Source organism: Aplysia californica, unplaced genomic scaffold (genome assembly GCF_000002075.1).
Source record: "Aplysia californica isolate F4 #8 unplaced genomic scaffold, AplCal3.0 scaffold00162, whole genome shotgun sequence".
NCBI classification, from domain to species: domain Eukaryota; kingdom Metazoa; phylum Mollusca; class Gastropoda; order Aplysiida; family Aplysiidae; genus Aplysia; species Aplysia californica.
The window spans coordinates 32,563-57,562 of record NW_004797432.1 but is presented as its reverse complement, the minus strand read 5'-3'; the positions used below and the strand labels follow the sequence as shown (position 1 = coordinate 57,562).

At 38.2% G+C, this 25,000-nt stretch overlaps 1 protein-coding gene across 4 annotated transcripts in view; it reads right to left on the bottom strand.

Moving 5' to 3' along the window:
- LOC101846132 (EF-hand calcium-binding domain-containing protein 14) overlaps positions 1 to 21,277 on the bottom strand; it is a 36,349-nt gene extending 15,072 nt beyond the window's left edge. The window contains exons 1-8 of one of the 4 annotated variants that reach the window (XM_005097696.3): positions 14,557 to 14,849; positions 12,245 to 12,598; positions 11,554 to 11,696; positions 7,207 to 7,343; positions 6,070 to 6,168; positions 2,867 to 2,935; positions 2,128 to 2,199; positions 1,524 to 1,616 (exon numbers count right to left, since the gene is read on the bottom strand). In XM_005097696.3, the coding sequence (XP_005097753.1) occupies positions 1,524 to 1,616; positions 2,128 to 2,199; positions 2,867 to 2,935; positions 6,070 to 6,168; positions 7,207 to 7,343; positions 11,554 to 11,696; positions 12,245 to 12,441 (810 nt within the window). In that variant the 5' untranslated portion in view covers positions 12,442 to 12,598; positions 14,557 to 14,849. Of the gene's footprint in view, positions 1 to 1,523; positions 1,617 to 2,127; positions 2,200 to 2,866; positions 2,936 to 6,069; positions 6,169 to 7,206; positions 7,344 to 11,553; positions 11,697 to 12,244; positions 12,599 to 14,556; positions 14,850 to 16,553; positions 16,573 to 18,363; positions 18,531 to 21,057 lie in introns of those variants that run through there. The other 3 variants (XM_013082165.2, XM_035969599.1, XM_005097700.3) reach the window with 3 other exon arrangements.
- Between the last annotated feature and the right edge of the window lie 3,723 nt (positions 21,278 to 25,000).

The following is a 25,000-nucleotide window of genomic DNA, read 5'->3' as shown; positions in this document are numbered from 1 at the left end:
GGAGCCCTCGTGGCCTAGAAGTTAAGGTGTTCAGCTCTCATTCAAAGGTCTAGGGTTTGAATTCGGGTAGCAATGGAAAAATTTTCTTCTCTAAAATTATCCCCTTTCACCTCCTTTCCTGCTCTCTAACAATGTTCTGTCATCTGCTTTCGTCTCCACTTTCTACCTCCTCCCCCTCAACTCCTATAATAACCCCTTCCTCTGGGCTTCCGACTCTTTCTGCAACCTTTCTACTGCTACTCCTTGGCTCCTTCTTACTGCTGTCTTTCAGCCCCACCCCTGATCTGGTAGGAAAAGTTGTGCACTTTAAAGATCCCTTGGTGGTCTAAAATCGATAAGAGAAGGCTTCGGCCGCCATCTGGGCAAAATTCAAAATTTCCTACCAACTGAAAATGTTTAATGTGTCCTGCACGCTCATATGAACTTATGCATTGCGAGTGCCGTAAAACACACACACAAAAAAATAATAAATAATAATAATAAAAATGTTTTATTCCAATACATGATAACTTGCAACTTAATACACAAAAATTGCAACTTTTAATGCGACAACTTGTAACTTAATACACGATAAATTTTAACTCACACCTCGGCAACCTTCAACCTAATGAACAAATGTAGAAGCCAGAAGCTATTCTTCTCCCCCATCAAAACCACAAATACTCACACGACCAGTCCTATTATTGCAAATACTCCGCGGAATAATTTTACTTTCCTTTACATCTTTGCTTGCAAAAACCATCCAAAGGAAAAAAAAATGTTTTAAATTAGGTCATGTCACCCGTAAGTGCAAAGATTAAAGGAGTTTCTGAAGGGCAACATGCCAAGAAAAGATGTAAGAGAGACAATGACAGTAGATGTTTGACAGGAAAGAAGGAGCAAATCACATCAGAGCGCCTGCCAACCACCCACAAACAAGAACGATAGAGACAAAAAGCATGGAAATATTTTAAAAGTCAGATCTTACTGCAGAGTCCCGGGCACTTAAGATTCCACCAATATCTAACCATACGGACGAATCCTTACTATAAAATTACAAAGTTTTATCTGATATTTTCAGCTGTTTTGACGTATTAAGACTATTTGGTCAGAAACCAAATGTTCTAGTTGCTCGATCAAAATCATAATATTATTCCGAGTCCGTTATCAAAATATTTTGCATTCGAAAAGTTCGACATGTGAAACACGATCCTTTTTAACGTTAAATTTCTCAAAACTAGATACTTAGCAGATAGAACTTTGTAGTTCTAGGGTAGTAAAATGAACACCAAAAGAGGAAGGTTGGTATTATATTCAGAAGTTCACACAGTCTACAAGTGCATAGTCTGTGAGTGGGTGGTTGGCGGGTGCTCTGGTGTGGTTTGCTCCTTCTTTCCTGTCAAACGTCTATCATCCTGATCTCTCCTCCTTTTTTGTGTACGCTACTCTCTTGAGACACCTCTATTCTTCGGCACTTATATGAACTTGTTGTGTTGCAAGTGCCGTAAAACTCTTAGAAAACTAAAATAGTCTGTGAGACATACCGACTGCTGGTCCAGAGCTTTGCGCACCTCGGACAACTGGGAGACCGTTGACCTGTTCAGATTCAAGAACTCCTCAGACAGCATGGTCGCATACTGTGGAAGAGTACAACATGTTTGACTGTGAATACTAACACGAAGGAGAAAGATTAACGGGTGACAGCATGCCTCTACATACTTGTACACCCACACCAGTACACACACACCATATACACCTGTACACACATACCAAATACACCTGTACATCTATACCACAGGTAACAAATCTCACCTACACATCTGTACATCTATACCACAGGTATTAACTCTCACCTACACATTTGTACATCTATATCACAAGTAACAACTCTCACCTACACATTTGTACATCTATATCACAGGTAACAACTCTCACCTATACATTTGTACATCTATATCACAGGCAACAACTCTCACCTACACATTTGTACATCTATACCACAGGTAATAACTCTCACCAACACATTTGTACATCTATATCACAGGCAACAACTCTCACCTACACATTTGTACATCTATATCACAGGTAACAACTCTCACCTACACATTTGTACATCCATACCACAGGTAACAACTCTCAACTACTCACCTGTGCATCTACACCTGCAGCACTGAGCTCTGAGGCAGGCGTACTGGCAGCAGAAGGCGACGCAGGAGAGGGCTGAGAGATGTGGGAGGGGAGGGGGGGGGGGGGGAGAAAAACAAAAAACTGCATGAGGAAAACTGGTACCAGTAGAGACAAGGACAAATTTGAGAGATCACACAAGGTGAAATTTGACTTGTATGTGTGTAACCCCCCAACGAAAAAAAGAGACAAATGATTTACAGTTTCAGTACTATCACGAGAACAAAAGATGTCTTTACAGGATACCAAATGAACAATCAAAGAAAATTTACAAGCCAAAAAATTAATTAACAAATAAAGAAGACAAGAATATTTTCTTTCAACAAAATGGCCTTGTGGATGTGAAAAGTTTCACAAAAATCTTTCTGGAATTTTAATTTATATATAAGTGAGGCGTGCTGACAAAATGAGTTACTTCTCGCAATCCACAAATGGAGATATTAGCCAAAAGTCGACACTAGGATCCAATTTGTAGATTTTGTATTGATGCCATATTCTCTAAGTGTAACATGCCTTTCATTACTTCATACTTATAAACCGTAAAAACTTCACCAATAAGCTTGATGTATCTCTTTCCGTAGGGCTCCAATCCGAGAAGTAACTCATTTTGTGAGCAAGCTTCACATATTTTTAAAGCTTACAATTCCATGAGTAAAAAGTAGCAGATTAAGCATGCAGGCTGAAGGTAATCTAGACATTTTACCTTTGGTTCCATCAGCTTCTCAACTTTCTGCTTCAAGTCCACAAGTTCGTTTGTAGCAGTCGCAACAGTCTAGTGAAATTAAGGAGAAAAACAGCAAAAACAAAATAAGACAAATTTTAGTTTTAGCCTACTTTTAGCAGAGGTTTTACGGCGCTCGCAACTGCATAAGGTCATATGAGCGCCAAAGGGTGGATGTCGACAGAGAAGTCCTTACAGGGAATCAGACTTACTCTGCTCACCTCTCTAGCTTCAACAGCACAAAGTCTGCTTCGACTATCAAGGCACCCCGGAAATAGCAGGTCACAAGAGTATGACAAACATACAAAAGAAGTAGAGGAAAAAATTACTATATTAAGGATAAGGGAAGAAAAAGCAGTAGTTCCCTGTTGTAGTTCAGGCACCGTTATGAGATTGGCATCAATGAATCAGCCCATTTACAATTCTACTGTGCATATGAACAGGTTAATGTACCCCCTTTGGGAACGGCCTAAAGACACTTCAGTCAGTAGCACCATCCCCGGGGGGGGGGGGGGATGTGACACCAAAACACATGTAGTGCCATTATGACTGATGTTATCTGAAGATGCAATCAATTTATCGCAAATGAGCTTCAAATCAAGTGACAGCAATATCAAGTTCTACATCACTACCTCAGATTTACTAAGTTCTATCGGCTCAGCACCTAGTTTTGAAAAATTTGACACAAAAAATATTGATTGTCACAACATGTCAAGCTTTTCCAAATTTAAATCTTTGAATATCTTGATAACAACTCCGATTAATATTACGATTTTGATAGGCAGATAAAACTTTTGGTTTCTGACCTCATGGTCTCAGTAACTCAAAACGGCAAAAAATGCCAGACAGAACTAAGTAATTCCGAGGCAGTGAAATGGCTAAACAACTCTCCTTATTAGACTCATGCCTAGTCCATCTGCATTTTGTAATCGAAATTGAATCATTAGATCTATAATTATCATTACAGTTAAAACTGCTTTAAAACAGCCAGCTGCCCTGTACAAATGACCACTTCCCTCTTTTTTTTTTGGTTTAGTTTTAGTAAGTGTTTTACGGCACTTGCAACACAGTAAAGTCATACAAGTGCTGAAGATTAAAGGTGTTACAAGAGAGTAAAACAAACACAAAAAAGACGGAAGGGAGATAATGGCAATAGATGTTTAATAGGAAAGAAGGAGTAAGCCACATAAGAGCACCTGCCAACCACCCAAACTCACACTTTTATTTTATACTGTCCAGATCCTTTGTTCCTTCAGAGTAAAGAGAAGCACATCAAAACAGTAAAAATCACATTAAAACAAACAAACACAAAAAGTTGTAGAAAATATACTTTCTTTTGAGTTTTGTCTACAGCCACTTTTTACAAATCATAGGAGTGAGAATTGCGAGTTGGCTCAAATCATTTTCACACATATCTACAACAGGACTGAACCAGCACAATAAAATTTTCATGACTCCCTGAGAAACAAACCTAGGTCTATTCTACAAGTGTTTGAACTAGAGATCTCCACACTACAATGCAAATATCATACCCACACACCATAAGAATAGTATCTGCCAAAAAAAAATTGTTTTAATAAAAAAAATAATAAAGAAATAAATAAAATAGTGCATGGAAAGAGCAAGAAACAGACAGAAACAAAAAAAAGAGGGAAAGAAGAAAGTAAGACTTACCAGTGACACCCTCAAACCATCTGCAACGGTTGGAACAAATTGAGAGGCAAGAATAAATGTTCAGCCGTAGTTTACAGATAATCAGTCTGCCAATGGCCTAACGGCTCCCAGAACAGAGAAGGAAAACAGTATCAGAGAACAGAGATATCCTTCCTTACTACCAGGACAGGAAAAATATTTGTAATGGAGAGGACAGAAAAAAGAAAAGATGGAGAAAAAGAAAAACAAATGAGAGGCAGCGTGGTGAAATCAGGCACTCGTCAAAATAATGAAAGTCAACAAACTGGCATTTTTCCGCAGGTTCGGGAATTTTTATCGAATTTTTGTACTTTGGCTCGACACCTTTCATGCCCATTAAAGAACACATTTCTGAGTGGATTTTACTGAAAAACGTTGATAAAAGGAATAAAAGATGTAATTTTTAAAGTTTACACGCATTCTCAAACTAAGAAAATAACTTAACTTTGGCGGCCACTTTCTCACTTATTTTACCCCTGTAACCAGGCGACCACTTCCTCCTTCAATCGCCAATATTTTGACTTGTATCCAAGATAAATGGATATTTTTTAAAATCAAAACCAAGGCACATGGACAGGCTTTAAGATGATACCAATAAATCCATATGCCCAAAAATTGACGAGTGCTTGATTCCACCACAACGTGTCACAAATATGTTCTGAGAATCAAGACAGGAAAAGTAATTGATGGAGACAAGTAGAAGGGAGAACCATCCTTGATATCAAGACGGGAAAAGGCCATTACTCCAGACGTCAGTGTGACAACACAGACAAGGAAAAGAATTCAATAAGAAACTTTTTAAAAAATAATTAATATTAGAGCACCTACCAACCATTCACAAGAAGACGGGAGAAGATGAGACAGGGGAAGATACAAAAATTCACAACCTAATGGCCCGGTTACACGTAACGATAAATTGTGTCAGATTCGTTGTATGCGAGAACTGTCCGTTTTATCGAGCTGTGTAGTCTGTTTAGACGTTCCAATCTATCATCCAGTTGTCTTTCGATCAGGGAGATTCCTAGTCATGAACTTGACAACAGATGTGCAACACACCGGGTGACCTTGATACAACTTCACAATTGACGATCAACTAAATAATAAAATTGGTAATATACATAAAAAGGCATCAAATCATGTTCTTCATGAACAACTTTGCTTTTTTGAGATGCTGATTCCAAATATGAAATCCGTTTTTACCTGCCATAATAATCTTTAAAATTTTGAGCCATAAGTTTAATCCTGTGCGGCAGCAAATTTCAAAGTGATTCTACGTCACAGCACATCTCCTCCACAACTGGCCTGAATAGCACGGAAAATATCAAGCAGCACTTGATTTCTCGACCAAGTCTCCAAACCATCATCCAATCGTCGAAACTTTGTACAATTTTGTGATTACACCTAACGATTTGTCTCATGATCGATAGATCATCCAGTTTTTGTACAATGTATCGAGGCGCGTAACCAGGGCTTTAGTTGTATTCATAACTTACTTCTTGTAGACTTTTCAGTTTGTTTGGAATGTCAAGAATCTCGGAGGCTGATGTCACGGACTTGGACAATCTCTCTGTATCTGCCGCCAGTTTGTCCATCTGGAAACATCACAAGAAATCAAAAGTCAAAAGAAATATTATCATATGTTGATCCCATTACCCCTTCGTCTTTGAGACCCAATGCTTAAAGAAATACTGCCAGTGTCTCTGTTTGGGGGATAAAAGCTATGTTGATCCGATCACCCCTTCGTCTCCAAGTGACCCTGCCTTCAAGAAATACCGTCAGTTTTGTTTTTTTTAATAGTAGAGGGTTTTACACTGTCAGTCTCTATTGAGGACAAAGTTATCACAAATAATAAATAGCATTTGTATAGCACATAACCCCGCTTTACAGCAAGCTTAGTTTTTAGTTTTTATAAGTATTTTATCGCACTTGCAACACGATAAGGTCATTTAAGGGCTGAAGATTAGAGGTGTTATAAGAGAGTGACAAACACAAAAAGGAAAAAGGGTAGAAAAAGACGATAGATGTTTGATACGAAAGAAGAAGCAAACCACACCAGAGCACCCGCCAACCACCCATACAGCAAGCTCTATTCGCTTTACACTGTATATTATTACCCCAACTGACCAAAGAAAACGCGGAAACATTCTAGCTTCCAGGGAAGCATACAGTGCAAGCAGCTGATTAAGTGCTTAAACACTAACAGTAACAAACCGACAAAATCTTTCACTGTCCATAGAAGGGTACCGATTCCCACCTGGGTGAAGTGAGGAAAACTCATGTAAAGTGCCTTTCCCAAGCACACAGTGTCAGGCCCCCGACGGGATTCGAACCCATGACCTTACGGATGCGAGTCTGAGAGCCTAGCCACTAGGCCACTGACACCACCATGTTTGAGTGACCTATTCCTTCAAGGTTAACAATAGTGGGTTTACCCCTTAGGAGATAAAGAGTTAAAAAGAGGCATAACTTTATTAATCATACAAGTGTTCCCATTCCTCTTTTTTTTAGCAAAAAGTTAAGAGTTAGATTTAGTAAGGTTTTACGGCGCTCGCAACTGCACAATGAAATATGAGCACCAAGGGTATAGATGACTAAAACATTAATGGTACCTCCCCGTCGGCCTCTCTCACCTGGTCCTTCAGTCCCTTGATGTCTTTGGTCATGCTCTGTATGTTCTCCGCTTTGAGACTGTTGACCGTGCCGTTGATAGTAGTCAGCTGAGACTGGAACTTCATCAGTTCGGGAGAGGTTTTGTCCGCATTCTGCACTGTGGTGTCAAGACGGGAGGGAGAGAAGTTGAGGTTAAAAAAAACCCCAAAGGTAAAAAAACAATCTCTTGGTAAATGACAAGATATGTTAAGTGGAGTCCACTTAAACCAAACATGGTGAATCGGAAAACAGCAATAAACCGTAATAAAATAGAATACCCAATATTTTTTTCTCTTCACTATTTGAGCTGTCTCTCCAAACCAAAACCACTATTAAACCAAAGGAAAACCAGCAGCCCCACAGATTTCAGTTTTAAATAACAATGGAAGTCAACTCAAACTCGTGAAAGAAGTGTTGCTCGTTCGCAGAGTGGTGGCGACCCATTTGTCCATTTTGCTATGGCACTTGGCCTTCCTCGTCTCACACATTTTGTTTTGTTTCAACCTTTCACGGAACCATGATTTAAAAAGAAAATAAAACCAACAAAAAGTCCCACAAAAACCATCCTATCTTCTTCCCCCTTCCAAAAGAAAAAAATACAACAACAAATCAAAACATTTTAAGGAGCCCTACGGCAGTCCTAAACCTGCGACCACCTCCAGTTAGGACCTCAGAAGTAGTAAATGGTTTGTTTTCTTTATTTTGGTCAGACCGTACCTGTCTTTTACGGCCACCTTTCTCCTTGACAACGCATGGCTGTCTTATACAGATTCGGTAGGAATTGTATATTACATATTTATTTATAAAAGGAAAAAAAATGCACTTTACTGATCTTTCCTGGAAGAAACCAACAAAACTGGAACTCATTAATTGAAAGTATCTGCATTCAAATTAGGGCACCGTTTGATATTAAAACTTCTGAAAAGCACACAAAATTTTTTAATCAATTTGATTCCAGATCCAGTTACAAGTTATAACACAAGGGTAAGAGAGAGTGAGTATGTGTGTGTGTGTGGGGGGGGGGGGGGGCGTGTGTCGGTGTGTGTGAGTGTACATGTGTGTGTGTGTGTGTGTGTGTGTGTGTGTGTGTGTGTGTGTGTGTGTGTGTGTGTGTGTGTGTGTGTGTGTGTGTGTGTGTGTGTGTGTGTGTGCAAATACAGTAATTTCTCTTTCTCTCTACCTCTGTCAAATCTAGTGAACAACACCTTCACTTTTTTAAAAACTACATTAAATAAAAAACAACAATTTTTCAGTGATCAGAGTTTGAGATTAAATTTTCCTCTTCCCCACTTAACAGATTCTTCTAGTAGACCTTTATTACAAATCAACAGAAATAGAAACAAAATGCAATATCAAAATCATATTTTTTTTAAGTAACTCGCACATCAAATGCATCACTTCAGAATTTGCAAGTAACAAGGGTATTATGACTAAACTGTAATAAAAGGTTTGTGCCCTTAGGAGAAAAGAAAAAAAAAACAACAAACAAAAAAAAACAACACGTAGCATGCACATACAATGGTCTCTACCTGAAAACACAATATATATGCAAGAACCAGCTTTTACAGTGCAACAGAAATTTTACCTATCAAATATACAGGCTAAAGAACCCATCTAAACATAGAAATCTGTCTAAGAATCAAGTCTGAACTCCAGGCAATAAACTTTTCTGAGCTGCGGCACCATAATTAGCTCGCGTTGGATTGACTGGTAGAGGAGTTGTCCTGGACTAGCGAACAATGAATTTTTCACACTATACATACTTATATATATACAGAACGTAATTTTCAAAAAAATACCAAAGCTTGAGCGCTACCTTCCCTGTGGCGTCAGTGTTGCCAAAAACTACTTCACTACAAAATAAGCAAAGGAACACAGTTATAGGAAGGAGCTGAGCTGTGTCTGTATTGAAATCTGCCAAAGAACCCGGCCCGCCTAAGATCCTACTTTTTCTGTCTTTTTAGTTTTAAGTAAGAGTTTTGCGGCACTTGCAACACAATAAGGTCAAATAAGTGCTGAAGAACAGATTAAGTGTTACAAGAGAGTAACATACACAAAAAGAAGAAGGGGAGATCAGGACGACAGATGTTTGACAGGAAAGAAGGAGCAAACCAAACCAGAGCACCCACCAACCACCCACTTTTTCTGTCTCCCGATGACCGGGTTCTTAGGTGGAGACCACTGTATATATATTTAAGGAACACACATGTAAATGGTCGCTTTTAAGGACAAGCGGGCTAACCCAGATTTCGGGGGTTTCCAGAAATCTTGACCTACACCAAAAGTGGGCATTGCCCTACCTTAGGAGAAGTTTGATTTCACTGGTGTGTGTATATTTGTTTGATTATAGAGAAAACTCTCCTTGTCTTTTAAAGAAACTGAACAACGGTAAATAAAAAAACTTCGATTTTCTCAAAACAGCATTTTTCAGGATAGCCCCTTTGTGCTTAAAAGCGACCACACATGACAGAAAAAGGAAAATGAGACTGAAAAAGGAGGTCATTTCTTTGATAGAACTCATCCTCCATCAAAAATAAATAATAACCACAGAAGTAACTCACCCGCTATCATTATTGACCCCACAAAAGTAATACACCCTCCATCAGTTTTATAAACCATAAAAGTAACACACCCAGTATCAGTTATTCACAAAAGAAGTAACTCACTCTCAATCACGCATTAACCACAAAAGTAAAAAAATTTTTTTAATTTTATGCACAAATCAGTGTAAAACTGCCATCAATAGCATGTTATTTTGACCCCCTTACACAATATTGTTCTGAACTGAAAACATTCCTACTCACAAAATATTCAAAATCATAATTAATATAAAAACAACGTAGAGTGCTACTAGATTAGACTGACAATGAAAGTGAAATGAATGAGGAAGAATGACATTTAAGCGTGGACATACAACAAAGAATGATAGAACATACAGGGGGTGATACAATAGCAGAACCAGATCTGTGAAATTACATGTGCCGTTAGCAAAAAGAGAACACTAAAAAAAAATAAATAGACAAACTAAATATAAATAAGAAAAACAGCCTCAGGGACACGATATCATATTTCAAGAACAAAAACAAGAAAAGAATACATAACAAGAAAAATGAGCTGTCCTAGTTGCTATTTCCTGGGGAAAATGAACTTTTATCAGCCAGTAATTAATTTCGTGGATTTTCGTGAACAGCTAGAAATAAATCTGTGCTTTAATTTAAGAACTCGCACGCAGAAGTTTTTGTTTCACCTACAATTTTGGAACTAGATGCATCTTGTCCACCATGCAAAAAGATTAACCATAGAAGTCATATCCAGGAAGCAGACAGTGAGATTAAAAGCAGGAAAAGCAGGGGGGTATTGAAAAGGCATTTAATTAAACAATCTTGATATGGAAAGTGACACAAACACCAAATCCAATATTCATCTGTGATACAATGTGCCGCCACATGAAAAAAGTGCCTTCAAGTTTCTTCAAGTTTTGAATTCTCACAAAGAAAGAAAGTCTCATCATGTCTAATTTCAACTTGAGCAATTCTAAAAAAAACATGGATTTTGAGGACTGAACACAAAATTGTGTGTATTATTTAATAGGGCCCCAAAAATGACACCCTCTGTGTTATTCTGGTGGAAGAGATATAATAATATAAACGGGAATGACAAGGAGCGAGTCGTTCTGGCCGATTGGTTAAGTCTTTCACAAACTTAATCCTGTATTCTCATCCCTCCATCCCGAATACATTTCTACAAATATCTCGCTAACAAATATAACCTGTGTTGTTGAAAATATATATAAGATTTCACCACATATGTTAGTAAACGCTTGAGGACGGGCAATCCATGCTAGTAAAGGCTATAAATCTACATTTTAAGAAAGTAGAGAATCTAAATTTTATAAATAGAAAAAAAAGTTCATTTGTGAAGGAGTTAAAATATCTGGGAATGTTATTTTAAAAAGCCCTGGGTAAACTAACCGAAATAGCAACTCAATTCATAATTCAAATTTCGGCCAATTAAATCAGCCTTCACATTACATAATGAAACATACAGCCGATTACAATCGCCTGTTAACTCCAGGACGGTTTTAATCGTTTTCTCAACACAAACCCCATTTCCAACCCCATTACACTCCCAAGCACATCTTTTTCACAAATCCTAATGTCATATTCTCACCCTGTCACACATGCCAACCACTAGCACAAATAACTTGCACGAAAGCAAACGTCCCACACATGGAATTGTGAAACAGCGAGGGGAAATAAACCGGTGCGTGAACTGAACGGACGAAACACAAGGAGGGAAAAAATAAACAGGTTGACCCGAGAAATTACCTGAATTAACTTCTCTGCGCAGAATATCAAGTTCATGTCGAATGTGCCACTGGACCCACACCAACCCAACACATGTTGTGAGACATGCCATAGTGACCATGAATAACCCAATGCGAGCCACAACCGTGTGACATAAGCAACATCTGACGAGGGAAATGCAAAACTTAGTGATTACTTCAGAAAGTGAGAAAGTTAAAACCGAGATGACCACATTAGATTTAAGAATCTGAATATATCTTTTTTTCACCAAATCAGCTTACCATAGGGTCTCTGCTATTATTGTAATACCGCTATATTAAAAATCAATGCTCCTTTCACCACATTAAAATGTATCATAATTTATGTGTAAGCCCAAATCTAAAATTTATAATAACTTTGGTGTTTCTCTCGGACCATTATTATTATTACTATATATATATATATGACTTAACTATCGAAAGGAACATTGAGGCTAAAACAAAGAACTTTTACTTTTTAAGAAAATTTGAAAACTATAATTTTATAGCCTACATGGCAACTTTATCTTTAACAGTCGCACACAACCTGTCGGACACCTCAAACAAAATTGAAACCAACATAAATCATAATAGCAATATCCATTTATACTTTCTCCCCCAAAATGAATACAAACGAGTCAGATTATTTTCAACTTCTTGCATTTATGATTAAATGTACGAGTGAGGGAAATTACTTTTTCCTGGAATGTCCTATAGAGCTGGCCGAGTACTCCTCCAAATCTGAAGAATCTGAGTGATAGTCAAGTAGCTCCTGAGCACTGGTGCTGTTTATTCGGTTCCGAGGTAATTTGACAGTGTCCACTAAGGCATCTAGCTGCCGACGCTTTTTCATCCTTTTTGGCAACTTATAATCGACATCTGCTTTCATCATGCTAGCTAGCCGTGAGGCCTCTTACTCCACCAAGAGGCAATGATCAGCACAAAAGTCAAATCTGGGTCACAACGCTACTACTGGGAAAACATCCAGCACCTCACACTGACATGCTTGCTGAAAACACCATGACAAACGTCTGTTTCGGCAATCTTTGCTGTATAATGCAAGAAAAGTCACAGAGAAATAATAAAAACTATGTCTAAACTCCACCAGTCCAATAGATGTTTCTAAACATTAATCATTAATAATGCAACTATTTCTCCAGTGATAACGAGAAAAATTCCAAACAATCCACCCCATAATAAACATTACTTTTTACAGGTTTTTATACGGTATAAAAACGGTACTTTTGCGCACTGGGTTGATACTGTTACAAGTGTGATGTTTTCTTTCCCATCGCATCTACTGCACATTTAATTAGATGGAATTATTAACTTAAAGACAGCTAGACTGCTAGGCTAGGCTTACTTAAATAATGATGGCTAGACTGACAAACAGCAAAAAATAGGCCTACTGAATTACAAATATATTTTTAGTATATATATATATATATATATATATATATATATATATATATATATATATATATATATATATATATATATATATATATATATATATATATATATATAATATAATAACGAAGTGACTATTTCTCCACACATGCGGATAACTTTAGAACGACAGATGTACGCCACTGGCCTATATTTATAGTAACAGCTATCTTGTTTAATGTCATTGAGGGATTCCCACTTTGTGGGCGTTCACGGCTGCAACAGGACCGCAAAGCACAATTATTGCAGTATTTTTAAAGCCTGTAGCTTACAGTGGCGTGGTGGTGGAGTGGTTAGTGCCCTTGTCTCCAAAGCAGAAAGTCCAAGTTCGAGCCTCGGTTCGGCCACGGATTTTTTTTTTGGCTCAATGACGTCAAACAAGATTGCTGTTACTATAAATATCGGCCAATGGCGTACATCTGTCATTCTAAAGTTATCCGCATGTATTTCTCGACACAGGCCACTCCATTCGCAATTATTCAACAAATCTAGAGAAAGGAACCCGTTTGGAGAAATAGAGTTCAAGTTTATTTTCCCAAGTGTTCGGAGAAATAGAGCCGGCCATATAATAAAGTATATATATATATATATATATATATATGTATTTGAGACAAAACCAAAAAGTGCCTTACTGACAGTGCACATGTAGCCTATTATATTTTAAACCTAAATAATTATTAATGAGACCTGTGTATTCAACAGGTTTCGGTCAATAGGGCCTAACCCAAGTACGGCTAGACTGTCAGGCTAACTGAACTTAAGTAGCCACTTTGTTATTTTATCATTATTATCGCATGGCGGACAATTCATACATGACAGGGTTTTAAATGAAAGTGAGTTAGACCTAGAATCTAGATCTAGTAGAGTCGCAACATCTTTGAACAATGTAACATACTCATACTGCGGCATGAAGGTAGGGTAGTATTATGATTCTCAACAGTTTAGTTACTACACGCTGAATATAGAGTGGATCATTTGAAATTTCCCTTCTACTTCTACACACAGTACAGGATCTGGTTGATCAAACCTCACGATCTCTCTATCAACACATTCCAATTTATACAAACTTCATCACAACCAAAATCTTCGACATACAGACAGCCATCTTTTCTCCTCCCTAGAGTTCTAAACTTCACTCTAGACTGCTGTGTGTTCTGTTTACCTATGCTAAAACCAAGAGACTAGACTAGTAGGCTTGGCTTAGTGCCTCGAGTCGGACCGGGAACACCGCTACCAGCCTAAGTCCACAACCCATCGGACACAAGAACATCGAACAATTTCAAAGAGCTTTTAGCCCAGAACTTTGTCACTCAGACGATAGACTTTTATGCGCAAGTCAGTTCCCTAAATGCCAATAACGGACAGCTAAAGAGGATAACGATGAGACAATGCTGCGACAAGTGTATATTTGTTATTTTTATCAGAGTGGATCTTGATATAGATCTAGCCTATCTCTCTAACAAGTTCTCTAGACCTAGATCTAGCCTTCAAACTTTGGCCTAATCTTGTCAAGCCTAAGTACACAATGACAATCTAGCTTCTTCGACCTAGAACATACTGTGGCAAAATTTGCATGAGATAACAATTCAAGAACACATCCATGAAAGGCCTAGGTTATCCATGGTCACTAGATCTAGCTAGCCCGCGTCTAATGCGACTTTTGATGAAAAGTTCAAGATCAATCATATGATGATGTCCCGGAACTTGGAACTATCGATCGCTAATGACGCGGAGGAGACGGTGTAATGTAATGCAAACACCCCGCAAACAGAAAACCCCGGACAAAAAAGAACGATCGTTAAAAAAAGACTTTATCAAGGAAACGTGAGAAACCTTTTTTTTTTCAAACTAGTTGGAAAGTAACCGCAAAGAGCAGCGCTGAACAAACGCCTCCCTCCCTCCCTCCCTCCCCCTCTCTCTCTCTCTTTCTCTCTCTCTGATACAGGAAACTATCAAATAACGACCACAGAAACAACACACCCTTCTTTATCTTACAGACAAGAAACTTAGAGAAAAAGAGAATTTTGAGAGACAGTGGTGGATTGCGAAAGATAGAGGAACACAGAATTTACAAGAGAGACTGACAGTCCCTCAAAAACTACAAAATTCGGAAGTCCTCATGGACAGATGATGTCTAAAGAGATAAAACATTTTTGCATCCTGATCTTTAATATCTGATTATTTATGGCGTTATAAATGCTCAAACTTGCTAGAGACAGGACACTCTTTCTCCCCTCGACCCCCTAGAGGTACAAGAGGGCGGATATATTAAAGTAAGTAAGTATAAATGCTCTGTCTATACCAAGTTCTCAATTTTGTAAAAAAGTTACGTACATTTCAAGGAAGCAACTTAGTAGCAGCACAAAGGCATACTGTGAACATCACTTCTTATCTAAGAGCTCTTTCGATACAATCCATCAAGACAGAGACTAGAGACTTCAACTAAAAGCTTTCATACACATATACTTGTATCTTATTCTATAGAGCTCAGTTGATTTAATACAAATTATTTGTTCTACTTATAAAAGTGTATAAAACATTCAGGCTGACAAGTTTGTCAGTTCCTGATTAAACTTCATTAGGGACATGACTTTTGAAAGATTTTCAAAAACCAATATTTACTGCTCGAATAGCTAAGCTCATGACTAACCGTCAAATAATGACGGCCATAACCAATAGTACCAACAAACAATCAACTGTTGATGTCCTTAAAGTATTACTTCCCCGTTGACAGAGTTCCAATGGGGGGTGGAGGAGAATGTTTCCAGCCTTCCTGTCAGGGTCACAAACCCATGTAGAATACATCCCATAAGAAAGTACTTAGTTTTAATAAGGTTTTGCGGCGCTTGCAACTGCATATGGTCATATGAGCGCCAAGGGGTGGATGTCAACAGAGAAGCCCAAACGGGGAATCAGGCTTACTCTGCTCACCTCTCTAGCCTCAAAAGTCTGCTTCGACTATCAAGCCACCCCAGAAATAGCAGTTCACAAGAGAGTGACAAACATATGAAAGAAGTAGAAAAAATGACAATAGTAAGGATGAGGAAAGAAAAATCAGCAGAACCCCCTATGTTGTTCCGGTAAAGTATGAGCATGACATTGATAAATCAGCCCATTTACAATTTCTACTGTGCATACGAACATGTTAATATCCCCCCTTTGGATCCCAAAAGATAGACAGAGATGCTCGAAAAGCTATCTTTTCCATGTGGGAATCTAACTCGCATTCTCTAAGGTACATGACGGAGAGCCTAATCACCGCATCACAGGCATCAGTCTGATCCTACTCATCTGCAGCATATTGTTTAAATAATAGTCTCAGTCTTTGTCCATTCTGGTTAATCATGATAAACATATTACTCATTAAATACAATTTAAACCAGAAGCAAGAACTCTTTTTCCCCCTGGAAACATGACAAATAGAAAAGAAAACAAAGAGGGTCATCAAGATTTGGGACACAAAAACAGCACAACAGGTATACCACACACAACTGCTACTGGCCAGGAAACACCAAATGAAAAGTGTGTGACTATACAGAAGAAAGAAGCCATTACCAAAAATATTGACCACCAGCTGCCAAAGGAGGAAGGAGAAAAAAGCACTGTTATTTAGATTACATGAATCACTGTGTATCAGCATGATTAAAATACTACAAGGTACATTATCAATGCAAAAACAAGAGGACAAAAAAGCAATTCGCAATGTCGGAGGGTGGGAAGAGGTAGAAAACCAACTCCATTCAATCATGTTAGTTTAGCTTAATACGAGCGACAAGAAGAACAGAAAATTAACTGTAGTTTAAAAAAAAAGAAAAGAGAATGACCAATATCATAGCCCTCTACCAGATCTTACTGGAACAAAAAAATTCTACTCCAACATGAAAGTTAGAATTAGCTCCACACAAAACTAAATGCCAGCATCTATGGATTGTGTCACACACAACAGTGATCAGTATATGGAATAATAAAAGTATGTGAGTTACTGTAAGTCGAACAGGAACAGCTTGACAATTATAAACTTTGTGGGACCTAATCTCTTGGTAGTGTGACAGGAAATGTTGTTTACAGACACTTTTCAGGAACAATTCTTGTTTCAGTTTACAATAAAGAAAAAAACAACAACACATGAGTCATTTTATTCTTCAAGACTGACATAGGCTTACTAATTAGTTTGGTTCAAAATGGAAATTAAAAATACAAAAATACATAAACAAAAACTTTAGGGTACATCAAACCCTATATCCGAGCAAAAATTAAAACTGAACTGTTACTGTTGGGGTGGTTATACTATACTGAAAATGTTTTCAGCCTTAGGTGTGTGGGGTGGAACTTCTAGTCCAGCATATGACAGGTTTCAACAAGGTAAAAGATTCATTAGTGTGATACAGATAAACTTCTAGTTCAGCATATGGCAGGTTTAAACAGGGTAAAAGATTCATTAGTGTGATACAGCTAAACTTCTAGTTCAGCATTTGGCAGGTTTCAACAAACTAAAAGGTTCATTGGTGTGATACAGATACAGCCCAACAAGTAAACAGAAAATGTGAGATAGAGTCATTTTAACCCCTTGACTGCTAACTATAAGTAAACCGCGTGTGCTAAAGAAATCTCCCCAGTGACTGTGTATGACATGGTCTGCTGTTTGAATGGCTATAACTCGCTTACTATAAGGACTAGATATAGCAAAGTGTATGTCAAATAAAAGAGTAATGAACACACAATCCAACGGTGTTACTCATTTTTAGGTATAAATATTCTGTAGAAAAATTTGGCAGGTGTGAGTTTTAAGAAATTCCATCTATGTATTCGAGATTCCTTGGAGAATAGATCTACGACAAAATCTTTCTTCAGATGAATTGGAATCTTCGCCATCACGGTCTGCATCTCGATAAATTTCTGCAATAACCTGATCCGTAGACCTTATCAACCTTTGCGAAGCCATCGTGGCAAATATAGACTGCACGCAAAAACCTAAGAGAGGCAGACTTGACTTCCTCATTCGCGCACAACACACTACACACCATGTCTCTTAATTATTTTAGCTACTTCATTCGAATTCCAATACTAATAGCCTAAAAATAGGCAGGATCATATCGGCAAGTGGACAGAGAATACAGGGATGTAACTCTTTGTTATTCAAAACTGTGTAGAAGTGAAGATACATACGAAACAAAATACGGGTTTTTCAGGTGTACCAGGTACCCCCACACACACATGGGAGTGAATTGTTAGTGCGTACCAGGTACGCCCACAGAGCAGGCAAGGGGTTAATATTGTGAACAAGCTACAGCGACAAGATTTACACAAATGTGAAACACAGACAGGTACAGAATGAATACTTATTACAAAATGATTTCATACTTACATTCTGTAACCTTGCTCTGAAGGTCTTGTATCTGCTTCAGAGTCCAAAAGGTGACAACGGCCAGAGACAGGATGGCAGCAAAGACCAGGATGACAAGAAATACCTTAAACACCATCCACATGCCGCAAAATCCACCATCGTCATGGCGTCCCAAAGACGACCTTTTTCTGGACAAACATGGAAAAAGGGAAAAAATTCCATTGATGGAAAGATTTTAATAAAAATTCACGCATAAAATGTACAACAGGCAATTTTTTTTTAAAGCAACGGACATCCATTAAAGAATTTCACAGTATAATGTTGATGAAAAACAACTGAACAAGTCAAAGGAAGCAAGACCCAAACCATACACAGATAAAATACAAGCTGACATTGTGTGAAGACGAAAACCATTGCTGCAACTCAAAGAAGAGTAATATTAGTAATAACTAGAATGGCTCAAGTACACCTATTCAGTGTGAGAGGTGTAAGAACTGGGGGGGGGGGGGCGCAAGATGCAGTGACACTGAAAATCTGCCAATCTTGAACAGAAAGCTAAAATATAGAAATAAATTACAATCACCCCATCCAATGAAACGCGAACACTTAAGTTCAATAACAAGGCATGACGGATCCTGATTCCACACAAGGCCTGTACCAATGTGCGCTTTGCAGAGAGAGAGCTCAAAAGTAGTTATCAAAATGCTAAAAATTTGCTTCCAAGTTCAGTTTTTGTCCTCTAGCGTTGCCTTCAGCTCCCCACCCTCTCCCAATGGCCAATCCCCTTCCACGAGTGCATCTTATAAAGGAGTCCTATACTTCACAGCGCTCAGACCGCCGGTACTCACAGGTTCATTGACCGGTCACGAGGGCGAACCTAACAAGACGCTTGTATAAGTTCTTTTTTTTTTTCATTTTTTTTTTCACAAGCGACAGCAGAAGGCAATTTTTAATATTGATTTATTTTCAAGCCGACACAGCGTTCATAATGCATATCCTGCATGTTACAAATGTTGCGTTATCTATCAGACTATTGCCGGAAAATTTCTGGGCGGTAACGAAAGCGAAAGTAGATCTTGATTCTTCCTGATCGAGCCTCGGTGTCACACATACACTTCCGCCACAGCGGTTCAATTACGTTTCCTCTTCAGGATTCATCAACCATACAGTCTAGATAGCTACACATTACACAGGCCCGATCCTTTCCCGACTTACCGACCCATCACAAAATTCCCCACTTTTTCCCGACCTCCTCACCCATCTAAAAATTTCCGACTTCTTCCCGATTTCCTGACCTGGTGGGGACCCTACAAAGATGATGAAGTCTAACCCAATCCTCCAGTCTACCAAGATCCAAGCAGTCTAGTGTAGTGTAAGTCCTGTTTTGATTGGAGACCATAACGACAAACACCAATAACCACCCATCTAAAAGCAGTCATATCCCAAAACTATTCATGATCCTGCCTAGGCCCACTATCAACCGCAAAGTTGCAATCAAACCAATGGTGTGACAGGATGTCAGACAGGTCTTTTTCAAGGTAAAATGAGAAATTCTATTTTTGGTGGGGGGTGACGTTTAACAGCCCCCCCCCCCCCCCCTTACAACCACTCACCCCAAAAAAACAAACCCAACCCCCCTTATACATGAAATCTTTAAAATATTATTATCTCACACAAATTCCTTCAACTTTATTTAGTTCTCAACACATGCTCGCATAGTCAATTTTGCTTAACAATAAGCCATATTCTACTGGCGTAGCACACAGAGAGTTAACAAATGAATTTTTCATGTAATTCTTCGAAAACCGTTTTGTGAGAAGATACATGAAAAATCTACTTGATCCATGAACAGTACGGATCATCTTAACTCATTCGCTATGTATTATTTTCGGCTTGTGGACGAATTTTTTTTCGGGAGAGCGAAAGAGATGATGACTAGTGGGCAGTTAAAAGGTCTTTGGGGCCACAAATTCAAATAAATATCAACGTATTATATACCAATATTTTCAGTATGGTTTGTAGAATACATCTGTAATGTTTATTTATGTATTTTTCAACTTTGGTTCCTGTAAGAGACGGTTATGCAACACAGTTTTGATTGGATGCGGATAAAATTTGAAAATAAAAAATTTATAATCTTTGGTTAAACTAAAAAAATATGTTTGCACCTAGTCAAATGATACATCAAAATAACATGAATATAGAACTGGAAAATATTGAAAAGTTTGCAGTTATTTACCTACATTCCATAATATTTGTACATTTTGAACATAACGTCCGATATTGAAAAAAACAAAATATTTCTATAATCTTGAAAAACGATCACAAACAGAAAAAACCCGCTCGTATCTTATATGGAATTATTCAGAATTGCATTTGGAATAAACCGATACATGTCTTGAGTGGCACTTTTTATGTAATTTCATCAAAAAGTAGTGATTTTGGGGAGACAAAAATATTTTGACAAGCGAATGAGTTAAAATTAAATACCACTCTATTACTAACCATTCAGTTTCCTCTTTGTGTGGTTTCTTACTGTTGATCAATCAAAATTATCATGTACTAACCTTTCAGTATCATAGAAAAATGCACTTTTTGATTACTAATAGGGACAATAATAAAGGCACTGATACATAATCATGGGTGACACACCATGCCAATTCATAGAGGACAACAAGAATGTTCCCTCACAAAATAAATTTCCCACTGACTTACCGCTTCTGCTTCTTTCCTTTGACCGGAGGTAGCTTTAGATCAGGAACTCTATCGCTGTCCGAGTCAGAGTACAACAGGTTCATGTAGTCCTGAGTATTCGTTTTCGCAGGCTTCCCATTCCAGGCCATTTTTTCAGTAACACTTGTCATTTAATTTTAAAGACGATAATGGAGTCCTGAAAACCGCTCAGCAGACAATCTCAGTCATCAAGATAATCTGAAAAAGAGGAGAAAAAATTAAGAGAAACCATCTGTTTAATGTCATATATGTGCACAAGTTATAATGTTTCAATAATTGTTATTAAAAACCAATCTACAAATAGAAGAGTGCAGCCCTGATTAACACTGATCAAAATCAAGTCTCTGATAATATTATATGGGTAAGCCATTAAATCCATTCTGTCCATAAAATTGGCAGTTCACTAATTTAATGGTTTGAGTAAAACTGATTTATCACTGAATGACCTAAAACTTTTTCTCTGTAATACTTTTGTAGCAATGCCAATGGGGCTTGCATATATGCGACGGAATATTGGTCTCCGCTTACTGAAAAATAATCAAATAAGAAGAATTTTTTGGAGGCCAAAACTAAAACTAAAATCAGAATATCTTTTGAAAGGATTTAAAATTTGATTTAAGTACAATTCAAACTTAGTTTATTAAAAAAATCTCTTCTTTTATTTTTTAACTGCATTTCGGTGATCCAAAACACACAGTTTGACTGGTAATTACAGTTGAGAATTCAAAAGTAAAGCACCTATCAAGTTTGTTGCGAGTTTTTTTTTAACCCTTGCTGAGAAGTATACCAATGACATATCCATCAGTAATATTCTCCATTGCATTTTGGTGTTTCATTTTATAAGATACATCTTTATTGTCCAGATCCTGGAACATTGGATTGGTGTTTCACCACGTGTACACACACATGCTCACACTCACACGCGCACACACATACACACACGCACACACGCACACACACACGTACGCTTACAATCACATGTATAATATAAATGAGCAGCAATATAAACAATAATAATCGTAAGCTAGATACACACTCAATGTTATTTTGATGCAGGCTCTAAGGTCGTAAGTATACTAAGATGGTTGAGATGGAAGCATTTTGATAGATGATGGTAAAAATGACCTTCTATATATCTTTCTTTGTTACAGATCAGAAGCCTAGGCTAGGTCTTTTACTTCTGACTGATGTTTTTATTTGAGAGAACAAGGGATGCTTGTTGTCTAAAAAGATGGAATTAATTTTTTAAATGCAAGCTGTTATGTACAATTAATCCAAGTAGGGGAATGTAGATGTTGAAATAACCTGCACACATGGATTACATGACTTCTTGGGGGGCGGGGGGGGGGGGGGGGGGGAGGTGATGCCTCGACAGAAGTTAGTTTGAAAGCCTGTTTTATTATGATTATTGTATTAGGCCTACTTTTTCACATAAATAAGCAGAGAGGTTAATAAAAATATGTTTGTGGTTCTTTTTCATTGTTTGTCATTTTGGTTTTCCATTACATACGGGGAGCAAAAATGTTGTTTAAGTACACCTACATGAAAAGATTCCTGAGTGTAATCATAGTTCCTTTCATAGAAGTAAGTGTAATCTAGGCCTACTGCTTGAAGTACTTGTTCTAATATGGTCGTTTTTAAGGACAAGCGGGCTAACCTAGATTTCGGGGGTTTCCAGAAATCTTGACCTGCACCAAAAGTGGGCATTTCCCTACCTATAGAAGAAGTTTGGTTTCATTGGTGTGTATATTTGTTTGGTTATAGAGAAAACTCTTATTGTTTTTTAATTAAACTGAACAATGGGCAAAAACCTTACCTTCCATTTACTCAAAACTATTTTTCGGGATAGCCCACTTGTCCTTAAAAGCGACCATACATCACTGCTCTGATAATTACAGAACTAGAACTTTTTAATAGTGTTCTGTAAGTGAGCTTGGTGTTCAGATGTAGTCAGTAGCTTACACATGATAATAAAACAGTCATGATACTGTCATTTCATTAACACTGGCCAAAATCTAAACTGTTCTTTGACACTTCCATACCTCTGACAAGCGGATAGCAAGAGAATGACAACTAAATACCATTGGCCGATATTTACAGAAACAGCCATCCTGTTTGACGTCATTGAGGGATTCCCACTTTGTCAGTCATGGTGGCAACACGACCATACGATGGCAGCCTGCCAACTGGGATTATTTTTTTGCAACTTGCAGAACTGTTCGGATCGGTTTTGACTGTGATTGTGCAGCACCATCTACTGCCCAGATTGATTCTGATGCTGTACACTACATAAACTGAGAGGAAGAAGAAGACTAAAAGTAGGCCTACATACGAAAACAAGCTCCAACAAAGTTCAACAACGCAGTGCAAACGATTGACCATTTCGACCCTGATTGTTTCCTTTTAAGTTTTGTAAGCACAAGAAATAAAGCACTTACAAGAGATTGGACTCAATAGGACGATGAGCTGCAAATGGAGTAGATTTAATTCGAGACTGCAAGCTTTGTAAATTAAAACTGCCAGGTGCAAAAGCGAGCATACAAGGGGGAACCACTAGGAAAGACTCAAAGAGAGTAAGCTTTGAAACTGCCAGTGCAAACCACGCGCTATGCAAAATCATCACTATTTTTAGTCACGATCTGATGACACGGCGGGCATCCCCCTTGTGAGGTCAAACAAGATGGCAGTTACAATAAATATCTGATAATGGCACTTAGATTTAGATTTATATATATATATATATATATATATATATATATAAGTTGTCGTCCTAGACTCTAGCTATCCGCGTGTCCCTGTGTCTCATGTCAACCACCAGTTTACGTTTAACCCTCGTCCTGCCGGGGCCGGGTTTATGTCGCCCGATAAGCCTAATTCAGCACCTCGCCTGCGTTCTGGTCCCGCGTCAATCTAGCCCCTGGCTCAGCGCACGTGCGCCGACCACCATCTTCCCTTGAATTCGGGTCCCGAGTTGGATCCGCATTCACGTAGCTCAAGTGTGTGTGCGTCAGTCTGCTTGAATTTGTGTGCGTTTGTGGCCATCTTCTAGAACCGCCTGCGTTGGTTCGTAACCAAGGCATACATCTCATTCAAAACATGCCAAGTTGGTAGCTCTAGATGTTCACCCAATGAAATTATAGAAGAAATTGACCCACTTAGACATGAGGAGCTCAAAAGGATAGTCAGGAAACAAGACTTTCATTTTTCCATACAAAATCTTTCAAATGAGCTTGATTTTGTATGAAATGATACTACCTGATAAAAAATAAGCCTGTAATTTTGAATACCATTGTGCAGGCACAAAGAAAAATTTGAGGACAAAACACTCGGAAATTGACCTATATTATCCCCTTTCGAACACCAAGTCATTCATAACAACAAGAGCGTCTAGAAAGGAAATTCGAATGGGCTTAACTACTCGTAATGTCTTATCAGCTTATGAGAGGGGGTTATTGATGTGTTTGTAACACCTTATTTAATAAAAAGCTATGAGAAAGATAGAGCATTATTTTCATAGTCGATTAACACACTCCCACAGTATTTATGGCAAAAACACACACATTTCCCGGTGCGCGCGCGCTGTACACCAACAGTACACACTGAGTGACCCTGGCGGCCTGCCCAGAACGTCCGACGTAATCGGTTGCTGATAAGATTCGTATCTCAGCACAGACGCAGGACAAGGGACTTCCTCTCTATTATACTATAGCCTATTATTTGTTTTCCTTAAGTCACTGCGTCTTGTGATGATGTTCTCTTACTTACACAGGAGTGAACCCTCATAATTCGTCATATCATTTGAAGGGCTACTGCAAAGTCCCTCTTAAGATACTTTTTTACCTGAACAACACTATGCTATGTCCTAGCCTCAAGTCATTTACATAAAAATTGGAAGAGGCTAGCCGTACTTAATGACGGCTAGACT